This window comes from Notolepis coatsorum (assembly GCF_963971535.1).
Source record: "Notolepis coatsorum genome assembly, chromosome: 14".
Lineage (NCBI taxonomy): Eukaryota > Metazoa > Chordata > Actinopteri > Aulopiformes > Paralepididae > Notolepis > Notolepis coatsorum.
In genome coordinates, this window is record NC_140178.1 from 54,496,764 (window position 1) to 54,509,183 (window position 12,420).

The 12,420-nt window shown below is 52.3% G+C and overlaps 1 protein-coding gene across 1 annotated transcript in view; it reads right to left on the minus strand.

The window, feature by feature from the left end:
• thoc6 (THO complex 6) overlaps positions 1 to 12,420 on the minus strand; it is a 97,643-nt gene that overhangs the window by 26,333 nt on the left and 58,890 nt on the right. The window contains exons 8-9 of the mRNA XM_084329802.1: positions 5,519 to 5,621; positions 4,761 to 4,810 (exon numbers count right to left, since the gene is read on the minus strand). Coding sequence (XP_084185928.1) covers positions 4,761 to 4,810; positions 5,519 to 5,621 — 153 coding nt within the window. The remainder of the gene's footprint in view (positions 1 to 4,760; positions 4,811 to 5,518; positions 5,622 to 12,420) is intronic.

Sequence of the window (12,420 nt, forward strand, 5' to 3'; positions counted from 1 at the left end):
CCGGTGAGAGGGGTGGACGTTGTCTACCCATTTTTCCCCTCAATGGGGGCCTATGTTCGTCAGGGCCAGGCGGTGTCTCACATCATGGGACTTACCCCCACCTAAGTACCAGTTACGCGGGTGTCGGGGTTGGTCAAAGGTATGAGAGAGGGCGTGCCACGGCTTGATAGGCCGATGGCCGCTCTCCTCTGTCCGGATGTGGTGTGGGAACCATTATGCAAGACGGTTCTCTATGGAAGATCGGCTAGGCGATTGGCATATTGGGGTGACCAGTCATTTATCGCTGGTACACAAACGCTGGCTGCAGCTTCTAACATCGCCCACCTGGCTAGATTTGTATCGGGGATAATGACGGGCGGCACGGGTCTGACCGAGGTAAAATCAGATCACCCAGGCGGCAGGAGCTGTCCTGCATCTTACCCAGGTGCAGGCCATAGCCTCGGGGAAGATGCGCGCCCTGGCCACCCTGACCCAGCGCCACCTTTGGCTGGAGCAGGCTCAAGTGCCGGAGAAGAAGAGAGCCCCTCTTCTGACGGCCGACTCCGATGCTGGATTATTCGGGAAGGCCCTGCAGCTGATGACCTCAACGTGCAGAGAGATGGCAGAGGAGAGATCCGTTCTCCAACCCCATTTTCCGCCTCCCGTCCTTGCCGGTGGAGTCAGAAGGCTTCCACGACGTCGAGCTCCCTCCGCCGTGCCTACCACTGCCTCCGCCGCCACTGTTGGCCCCTCCAAGAAGGCCAGGAGGAGAGACGGCGATTCTGCTGCCGCCGGCCCATCCATGACCGGAGGAGACTGTAGGGAACGCTGTGACCAGCAGCCGATTCACTACCGTCCCTCCGGGGCTTCTCGGGGTGGCAAAACCCGAGCGGCTCGAGGCGGCAGGCGCCGCTAAAAGTGACTTTTCCCCCTGTGGTCCCCTCTACACCCTCCCCGGCCCCCTCATGATTTTGTGCCGTAAATAATAAATAAAAAGTTCCCTAAAAAAGGGGACTATATTATTGGGTCAAACAAACTGTGTTTATTCACCAATACATATGATGGGGTTGCGAAATGTGAATCTGCATTATTACATTGAGAGATGAGTCGTGTTGTGTTACGATATTAAGCAAGGTCTGCAAGCATACACTCAGTCATAGAAAGGTTCTAGTGACGCTCCACATGCAGGTAGAAGCTGGTGGTATGTTCCGTTGCTTAAGCAAAGTAATGTTGAGCCACAACACTGTTGTGTTAGTTGCAGTAATACTCGTGCACACACGTTCCACGGCTTGGCCGTTACTCTCCGTCAGTGTTTTGCTATGTACGACATAGAAAGCGGGTGTAGGATTCACACACACACGACTTGTTTTGTTGTAAATCCTTTTCACATTCCGTGGGTAGCGGGCATTGTATTAGCTTATGCTATACTTTGGCTTTCTACCGAAGGTCTCAAAATGCTACAGTTGGTTTTTGGTGTGTAGGGAAGAAGGGGTTGTGTGAGGGGGTGCCGAATAAACCCCTCCTTCCCACTTGATTGGTTTAGGGGATTTTTTCTCATTTCTGCTGAACCAGTCAGGGCCGAGCCGTTCAAACGTCTTGGCAGGGGGGGAGGGTTATCTTGACACGACTCCTATTACAAACAGGAGTCGTGTACAGGGTTTCCCCCCGTCATAGCATATACGTTGCTATGGCGACGGCTTCCAGGAGTTGAGATCTTTACGTAAGGTTGTGGTGTTAAAGTGTCAGGTTAGAGCGTAGGGCTTACGGGTCTGCTACGCTCGATTTATGTGTAAACTTGAGTCAGTTGGTCACGTGACTCACAGTTGACATGTCTTTTTCATAACTGCGACTCGTGTGGGAAGGCTTCTGGGAAGTTCGGTCTATACTCATTGACAAAAGGAGTGACTGGATGTAAAAATGTAAAACAGTTTTTACTCCCAGCTGTGCAGTTGGGTTTATACTGTTGATGCTTCTTCTTTATTATTATAAAGAGTTGGAGTTGGTTGCATCTCACCCCTCTTGTCGTTCCCCTGGGCGCCTTGGGGATTCAATGAAAGGTCTAAATAGCCTATTTATTGTGGATATACCCGCCGCACACATAGTGCTAGTTCGGGATGTTCTGTTGGACGTTAAGCAACTGACTGGCGCGCCTTGGTTGCTTGGGGTTAAAATAGCGTTTTTATAAAGCAACTGGGATGGGTTTTTTTTCCTCTTCCGACGACCTGTGTGGTTGTCGACGGATTCTCGTTCATATCAGGGGATGATGACAGAATGGATCTGAACATACGTAGAAGGGTTTCACGCCCTGGGGGTGGGCCGCCGGGCGCGGTTCGCACCGAACGTCTGGGTGGCGCCTTCTTTTCATGTTTAAGATCAACACGCATGTCTGCCCCTTCTCCTGGAGTTGGCAGATCGGCGTGGTTAGGGCATGGGACTGGTTCTGGACACGCTGGTCCGGATCAGTTGCACCCGTTGTCCGCCGGGGATGCAGATCTGCTGTTCTGGTACCCTGAGGGACTTGGGCTTTTTTGGGGGGGAAAAATGCCAGGTCGGTCCGGGTGTCACAGGGTTAAGCGCTATGGAGCCCTTGTTGGGTACATTGTATTCTACACTGTCGTAATGGCTTACGGCCGTGCCAACCTGTACACGCCCGATCTCGTCAGATCTCGGCCGCCACGCAGGTTGGTCTTGGTTAGTACTTGGTTGGGTGACCTCCTGGGAATACCAAGTACGGGGTGTTGGGGCTGGTTCTCCATTTCTTTCGCTCTTCTCTTACGCGTGGCGAAGAGGGGCCTGTTGGGGTGGTCTTTGACCTCCTCGGGGGATCCTGTGCTCCCCGTATCGCCGGGCCCGGTCCGGCGTAATGTTTTCGTTGACCCGTAGGCCCAGGATAACCCTGTTGGAAACTGAAACGGTACTGCGGTGGTGCCGCAGGTACGTTTTGGAGTTTTTTTCCTGAGGGGTTATGGGACCGACCACCGCATAGAGTAATGCCTGGGTGGTTGGTTCTCTGGTGTGTCGGTGCGGTGTCAACTCCCGGGTTGCCCGGTTGAGTGTGCCCCTGCACGTTCGTGACGTCTGCCAATTGTGTCAGCCTTCGCTTTGAGGGAGGTTTGTCATAGTGACGACAACGCCAGCATACGCCCCTTCCGCCGGGGCGGCTGTGTTCAGCTGTTCCCTCTGGCGCCTGTCTCGTCCGCAGTCTCCAGGCTCGGGTTAACAGCCTGTTGCCTGGTTTTTTCCCCGGTGCGCTGCCTGCTTCCGTGGTAAGTCTTGTTATTTCGGCCGTGCTGACTGTCTGCACTGCAGGGTCGGTATGCCAGGCGGTGTACTATTGGGGGGACAGGGCCCGCTCGGCTGAGGGGCCTTTGTCCGAATACGCTGGCGATGTGGGGGGCGGGGTCACTAAGTGCCCACCTGGTGGAGTCTTGATGCTGGCATCATGGACTTCTCCGGGCCCCCGTTCCAGGGGGTCCAGTTCCTTTGGTGGGTCTGGGCCTTCCTTCGCGCTCCGCTGCTGCGGCCTTGCCACGGGGTTGGGTTTGCCCTTGACCCCGTGATTCTGGGGGCAGTAACAAGGTTGTTCCCTCCGTTCGTTCCCGGGTGGCATGCAGGTTGTGCGTGTGTGTAGTCGTGGGGTCAGGCCACGGTCTGCTCACCCTGTGCGTTGAGTTGCTTGAGTGCCTCTTCGCACGGTCGGGTCCGTCGCCCTCCCGGGAAACCTCCAATAGGGGGGGTGCCCTCCATTAGGGGGGGTCGGGGGGGCTCGGCCCTCCCTGTTCTGATGGTTGTGGGGGGCCTTCAGCGGGGTGTATTTGTCGGCCGGTGGCTCCCGCTCGGCCTCCCTTGTGCATGAGTGACGCCGAGCGGAGCCACTATGTCACAGAACGTTAGGTTATAACTATAACCAAGTTCTGTTAATAGTGGTGACGCTCGGCGTCCGACGCCGCTGCAGCCCTTGATCTCACCTTGTGGTGAAAGCTTGGGAAGGAGGAGAGCAGGTGACCACACACCTGCTTATGAAGGTAAGCTAACGAGGGGTGTGGTCAGACGAATACTGGGATAAAGGTACATTGTGGAATTTTATTCAGTGCGCGTGCACATATGCGAGGATAGTGCATGAGTGACGCCGAGCGTCACCACTATTAACAGAACTTGGTTATAGTTATAACCTAACGTTTTGCTTGCTTTTTTTTCTTTAGAATACTGTTTCGAGTCTAAATTTTTTTATTATTTTTTTTGGTAAGAATATAGGACAGATCACATATAAGCACTATGCTTCAGTCTGTACTTTTTCAGTCACTGTAAAAATCAAATATTGATAAATGATGGTGTATATTGTATTGTGTGAGATGATGACTGAAAAAATAAACTACTACTACTACTACTAATTCAGAATGACTTTCATTTTCGATCCCTCCGTTCTTTATTGTTCTAGAGATTTATGAATAGTTTCATCTTGATAAAATAGACAGACATTCTAAATGGACTCAAGTTAATTTCCTGTTGCAATGTTTGCTAATGCAATAACTGACAGGAAGTACACTTAGCTGGGTCCAAACTGTTAACTAGCAACAGAATTCCAGTGAAACCATCTATCTGCGGGAACAGGGACCAATGACTCAGCTAATTAATGGCTAATAATAAATTACATACAGGAAGGGAATATGTAACTCTCATTTCGAGTGTGAGCTTGTGAATTACTTCCTGGTACGCATCTCCAGGTATCTTCAGATTAAATTATATATATCCACCCACTACATCACACGCCCACTCCTTACCTCATACTTGTGAACTTCAATGCAGTGCACAGTTTGGCCGGTCCTACAGTCTGAAGGTAGAGAGGTTGGGGGAGGGGGGAAATATTCTCAGTCTCTTTGAATTAGTTGTATTTAGGCCAAAATAAAGCATAGTGTACATGTTAAAATATCCACACACATTCATATCTGGACTCACCGAATAATCCATGAAATTATAAACATTAAAGGGATCGTTCAGGTTTTTGAAACCCTAGCTCTATTTCCTACTTAGCAATGATGATGTTGATTGGTAGTCCTTTCTTAGCATAATCCAAGCTGTTCCTCATACTAGCTCCGGATTGTTAGCATGAACAGATGCAAAGTCAATAGGATCAAGCTGCTGTCTGTACAAGTTGACTGGAGCCAACTGAAATTGACTCCACAGGGTCAAAGTAGATTTCAGTCACCTTCAGTCAGTTTGTACAGACAGGAGTTTGACCCCATTGACCAACTATCCAGAGCTAGATTGCATTTACATTTTGTCATTTAGCTGACGCTTTTATCCAAAACGATTTACAAGTTCTGTACGACAAGTCATCAGATTGAGGAACAGCATGGATTTCTTTGAGAAAGGACTCTACAGATCAAAATCATCATTGGTAATTAGGAAATAGGGCTAGGGTTCCAAAAACCGGAACTATCCCTTTAAATGCGTGTGGTCCTCTTCTGAACATAATGGGGACTTTATGATTGACAGATGGAACCAACGATGTCATTGGCCTGGCTTGACAGTCACTCACCCCAGATCCTTACAGCGCCATCCTCTCCTCCAGACAGTATCTCTCCCTCCCTCTCCCTCACACTCACACAATGGATGTAGTCTGTATGGCCCTGTAGGACCGACTGAGACAGAAGAGTTCACACGTTAGAAACAACAACACTAACTGTTACAAAGGGTCAGATTAAACCGAATATATATATTTATTACTTGAGATATATTGTATAATATTTGTATATGTCTGATATCCCTTGTATATTCTTTGTACATATACACGGAATATCCCTTTACCTAGGTACAGGCCAGACCATAATATTCGTTCTCCTATTGGACAGCGACCCCCTAGGCGCCACGGCCATACCCCCAATGTCTAGTTCAAAGTCACCGCTAAGACATGTCTCAACATGCCCAGGTTTGCGCAGTAATACGAGACAGAAATAAGGTTGGCACTAGATTATTCACCTTACGTATAAATACGGCGCAGGTGGATACAGCAGTTAGTTACCCCAACAAGTTGAAGCCTTCACCACGATACAACGTGCTGTGAAGTGGGCCCGTTTTGCCCCTAAATAGAGCCTTGAGACCGCGTGCGAATTGATAGCTAAAGTGTCAGAGTTTAACGCTGTATCGTCGAGTTCGACTTATTCTATTATAAAGTAATAGTCTATTATGTATAGTGTATCGTGCGGCTACCGTTCTACAGTGACCAGCATTACCACCGTTTCATCGTACCGAGCTAGTGTGCTTATCCAGGCTGGGCGGCCTAACCTTGTGCCACCATCCGAGGAGCCCTAGACGAGAACCGTGTGGATATGTACACTGGATAACCTACACCGACGAATGCAGAGCCCTTTTCGGCTGGATTATATTGCTTTGGTCCTGTGGCTGCTGGAGCAGAGAACCGTCTACCCCCACTACCGTGTGGGATCTACCCTGTGAGGAGCCCCGTCGAGCCCGCCTCTAGGACTCAGAGGCTGGCTAGCTTTCATCCATGCTGCAGTGCATACCGGAGTATAGCTGTTGCTTTGTCTAAGGACCAAGGGATTATTGCACCGTCTCCTGTACCTGGAGTCTCTTTATTCCTCGTTGATCCAGACTTTTGCTCCCGACAATTCCTCTCCCCTGCTGGCTTACAACCGGAGGGAACCCCCTTAGTATCTCCAGCTGACCTACGAGTGTACCTTATATAATTCTTATGCTACAGGTGGTATTAATTATTCCCATCGTAATATGCTCATGGACTTACGCTCTTGACCTATTCATGCACATTCTTTGCCATACAAGCGCGACTCTAATTCTCAATACTGTAATCTAATATTGCTGCTCTTCTAATAAATATTCCAAACAGGAATTTCTTTGTTAAGCCGTGTTATTGTGTGGGTGTTCATCACATATACCTGTGTACTGTATGGCCAGTAATTAAAGTACATAACTCAGTAGTGGTTTAATGATAACATACTTTCAATACAGTCAGGGAATTGTACCCCTCAGTTACAATTGGTCCTTCGAGCCGGAGGGTAATCAGTGTAATATCTAAATATAATATTGATATTAACCATGGCCAGCGGTGAACACTCCACAAACGGCTCTCCTAAGCTAGAACGCCCGCAGCGCAGACGGCAGCCACCTCCTTACTTAGAGGACTACGCTGCCAGTCTACTACCTAGCTTTATACAGACGTTAAATGCGGAAAAAGCGGATAGTAAAAGCATGTCAAACCCTACCGACCAGGCGACCTTGCCAGTAGAGACCCTAGTGGGTTCTAACGTAACTGACCAAGCTCACGGGGGGGACCAGGAGGGACATGACATGACTATACCCCCCGACAACGTCAACGGGACAGTCCCCGGAGTGCTCCAGGATAAAGAAAGCGCTCCAGGGACGGAACCCGACCCACTACCAGAAGAGAAGCGCACCCAGGAGATAGACCTCCTCGGAGCGCGACAGGAGAACGGATCTCCAACGAGCACTGTCAGAAGCCGATCACCTCCATCAGTGTCTTCCCCCAGCGAGGCGGACAAGATGCTGGCGCAGGCATTTATCGCCACCCTGGCAGCCTCCACTGAACGCGATCGACTCCAAGCACAGACGCTTAGCGAGCGTGAACATTCTTCCATGGAACAAGAGCGCCTCCGAGCGCAACACCAAAGTGAGCGCGAACACTCTACCATGGAAAGAGAACGCCTGCAGGCTCAACAACTGAGTGAGCGCGAACAATCTGCAGACCAAAGAGAGCGCCTTCACGCGCAACTCCAAGCGCAAGCCCTTAGTGAACGCGAACACTCTGCGACCCAGCGAGAGCGCTTCCAGGCGCAGCAAAGGAGTGAAGACGACCGCATACGCCTGGAGACCAGACGCCTCCAGACGGAAGAGAATATTGAAAGAGACCGCGCCGATGCCCAGCGCGCCGCCGCCGATGCACAGCGCGACGCAGCCCAAGCCCAGCGCGAAGCAGAGCGCGACCTCGCTCACATCAAGCGCGAAGCCGAGCGCGACCGACTACAAGCGCAGATAATGGAGCAACTGACTGCCAGGGCGACACCCCCTCTCTCCGCACGGAGCTCCAGGGCATCGTCAAGACAAGGGTCTAGGGCACCTTCCCTACCCGACCAAGCGACCCGGAGCCCGGCCAACAGAAAGAGCCTATACACGTCTCCGAACCCCCTCCCCGACCGGTCCATGCGAGACCCAGCAACAGGGAAGAACCGGCCTACGCCGCAGAGAGACTGAATAGACGATTGCAAGATCTAGAAGACCTAGCAGAGGAAGAGGAAGAGGAAGGAGGAGGAAAGTCAAGCCCACCAGCAGCATCGTACTCCACAGGACCAGGAGGTCCAGTACAGCCCAGACTTTACCCCCGAGGCCCTGCGTTACAGACCCCCGACTCAACTCAAGGGTGAGTTTGACGCACCTCCAGCCCCGAGGAACAGCACCTGGGTACCCGGGCTTTGGTACCCACCAAGTACCAGCCCACAACGATACGTACGGGGAGACTCGCCCAGGAGGCCTCTCCCCCAACGCTCACCGATGTGCCAGCCATCCATGGCATCGTACCTTGGCACACCGACGTTCCCGGATTTCACACACGACAGAGCACAGTACACGGAACTACGAATGTGCTTAGAGACTATGATGTCCGATGTCCCCGATGAGACGTACAAATATGCTATCCTCCTCAAGCACCTGAAGGTGCCCCGAGCGCATAATATAGCGCTGGCATATTCCAACTCAAGTACCCCATACACCGCGGCTCTAGTAGCCCTCGACCAACGTTATGGACGCATATGGGACTACGTGATACAAGAGATAAGGAATATTGACCGTCTCCCCCCAGCCACAGACAATCGCTCATTGGATGACCTCTCTATCAAGGTACAATCCCTGGTAGGGATGCTGGGGGCACAAAAGGAAAAGGGTAGGCACGAACTGTACGCTAACTCTAATGTTGAAAGGATATTAGAGAAGCTTCCTCCCGCCCGACAAGAGCGCTTCAGGTGGCAAAGAGACCACCGTGATCCCAACGGTCCCGAGCCATCCCTCCTAGACCTGGCCGACTTCCTCGCGAGAGAAGTCAGCAGCCTACGACTGGATACGTTCGTGCGGAGTGGACCAAGCCCCAGAGAGGGACCTCGGAGATCCAACGATAACCGCAGGCTGGTGACCGTCATGCACCAAGCCGAATCAGTACCGCGTAACAAGAACCACAGCACCCCCTCGACGAAAGAGAAGTGGAAGATTGTATGCCAGTACTGCAAGAAAGAACATTGGCTGTCACACTGTGACACGTTCAAGAAGATGACCGCCGACGAGGTGAGTCAATGGATAAAGTCCAACCGCCGCTGTTACCGCTGCGCGCGCAGCCATATGGCAGCCGAGTGCCGCTTGAAGAAGAGGTGTAGTCGGTGTGACGGAGCCCACTTGGACGTCTTGCATGACAGTAACAGGAAGAAACCCGCACCCTCAAGCAGCACCAGAGTAAGCGTCATGTATATTGACCCCGCCAGCAGAGGGGGCTCCCGGGTGCTCTTGAAGGTGGTCCGAGTGACATTAAGCTACGAGGACAAGGTCATGGACACTTACGCCGTCCTTGACGACGGGTCAGAAAAGACTCTCCTCCTCGCATCCGCTGCGGCCCAGCTGGATCTGCGGGGGAGCAAAGAAGCGATGACGATTCGTACCATAAGAAGAGACCTGAAGACGATAAAGGGTGAGCACGTCTCCTTCACTATCGCAGCAAGCGGGCAGCCAGAGAGGCGGTATAGGATCACTAACGCTTTCACCAGCCAAGACATAGGCCTGTCGCGGTACACCTACCCCATCGCCAAGCTGAGGGAAAAATACGTGCACCTGCGTCAACTACCTATACCGCTCATCGACGGCGCCACCCCGACCCTGCTCATAGGATCCGACCACGCACACCTCATCGTCCCGACGGACCGGGTCCACATTGGGCCCAGAGGCTGTCCAGCAGCAGTCGAGACCCGCCTAGGATGGACACTACAAGGCCCCCTCTCCAGGTCTCCCAACCGAACAGCAGCCACTAGCTGCCTCCACTCCAGAGTGACAGAAGAAGACACCACCCTCTTACAGCACGTCGAGAGGCTATGGACACTAGAGACAATGCCCTTTAAGAACGAAAAGAAACACATTCGTTCCAAGGAAGACATTTATGCCATAGCCCTCCTCGAGCAGGGGACAAAGAGAGTCAAAGTCAATGGAGTGATGAGATACGCAACTCCACTCCTGAGGCGAGAGGGTATGCCCACCTTCCACGCCTCAAAAGAAGCGACGGAGCGGTATCTACTGAACACTGAGCGGCGCCTAGCCAGAGACCCCGCTCAAGCCACTGTGTACCGCGCTGAGATTGACAAGCTAATCACAGCGGGACACAAAGAAAACTGACTGGCGGCGTCGTGCTCTGCGCCTCCCTGATCAAAGGCGGCTTTGATCTCCGGCAGTGGGCCAGCAGCGACCCTCAAGTACTGCGCAGCCTCTCCCCAGTGGACAAGGCAGCAAGCAGCGAGACCTGGATGGCGACCATCCCAGGTGAAGCCCAAGAAATGACATTAGGACTAGTCTGGCGCTTCAAAACAGACTCGCTCCATTATAGACACACACCCCTGACCAAGGAGCAGGGAAGGTCGATTTCACTACCGACCACCAGACGGAGTGTATACAGAACACTCGCCAGACAATATGACCCGTTGGGATGTATTCTACCTTACACCACCAGGGCAAAGATGATTGTATGAGAGCTGTGGGACAAGGACCAGGGCTGGGACGACCCCATACCCGACCACCTTGCTTCCACATGGAGAAAGTGGGAAACAGAACTCAGCTCGCTCCCAGGTGTCAACATACGCCGCAGCTACTTCCCACCCACAGTGCGGCTGGAGACGTGTCATATGGACCTGCACGTCTTCAGCAACGCCTCCGAAGTAGCCTACGGTTCGGTGGCCTACTTGCGGGCCCGAGAGGAGGGAGGAGAAATACATACCGCCTTCATCCTGGCTCGTTCAAGAATAGCCCTTCGCAAGCAACAATCGATCCCGCGTCTAGAGCTCTGCGCAGCCCTAGTAGGAGCGCAACTCGCCACGTTAATCCAACGTGAACTCACCATCCCGGTGCAAAGAACAATCCTGTGGTCAGACTCCATGACCGTACTCACATGGATCCAGTCCGATTCGTGTAGATACAAGGTCTTCGTGGGAGTCAGAATCACAGAGATCCAAGATTTAACAGAATCAGCATGCTGGAGGTACGTGGACACAAAACAGAACCCAGCAGACGTCATCACACGGGGAATGTCCCTAGATGACCTCACACGTCACAATCTCTATAGCGACGGTCCCGAGTTCCTCAAGCTCCCGGAAGAAAAGTGGCCTACACCCACCCCACGGGAGGCTAGTCAAGAGGAGGCAGAGATGAAGAAATCTATGTTCTGTGGGTTGACGCACACACCAGTCCCCACAGATCCCAACATAGACGACTGCCCTACCCTTGAGAGTGCGCAGTTAAAGACATTCCTGTGGCACCACCCTGAGGTTCCCTCCACTACTGACATTAATGCAGCTAACTACGAAGAAGCAGAACTCCTTCTGCTACAGCGAGCCCAAAGAGACTTGTTCCCCGACGAGCTAGACTGTCTACAGGGATCAAAGCCAGTCCCGTCAGACAGTAGACTGCTCCACTTGGCCCCTGAGCGCGACGCCCATAATCTCATCAGAGTGGGTGGTCGTCTGAGAAGGGCCCCAGACTTAACGGATGACGTCAAGTTCCCGATAGTTCTCAACAGCCGACACAAGGTCACAGAGCTCATCATAAAGAAATACGACGAGGACGTGCACCACGCCGGGGCAGAGAGAGTCTTCGCTGAGATCAGACGTCGCTATTGGATACTGCAAGGAAGAGAAGCAGTACGACGCTTCCAGCGGACCTGTCTAGACTGTCGCAAGTGGCGAGCACAGCCCAGTATACCCCGGATGGCTGACCTACCCCCCTGTCGCCTCCGACTCGGCGACAAGCCCTTTCACTCCACCGGTATGGACTGCTTCGGCCCACTGTATGTGAAGAAAGGAAGAGGGACGGAGAAGCGGTGGGGTATTGTATTCAAATGCATGACCACCCGAGCGATACACATAGAACTCCTTCCAACCATGAGTACGGACTCATTCCTTATGGCCTTCCGGAGATTCACAGCGCGGAAAGGAAAACAGTCTATATTATTGTCTGATCACGGGACAAACTTCAAAGGCGGAGAAAGAGAGCTGAGAGAGAGCTTCCAAGCTATGGGCCCAGAACTTAAGACCCACCTCGCTCCCTCTCAGATTGATTTCCAGTTTAACCCCCCGAAGGCCCCTCACTTCGGGGGAACTTGGGAACGAGAAGTACGTTCAATAAAGACAGCCCTGTACGCCGTGCTTG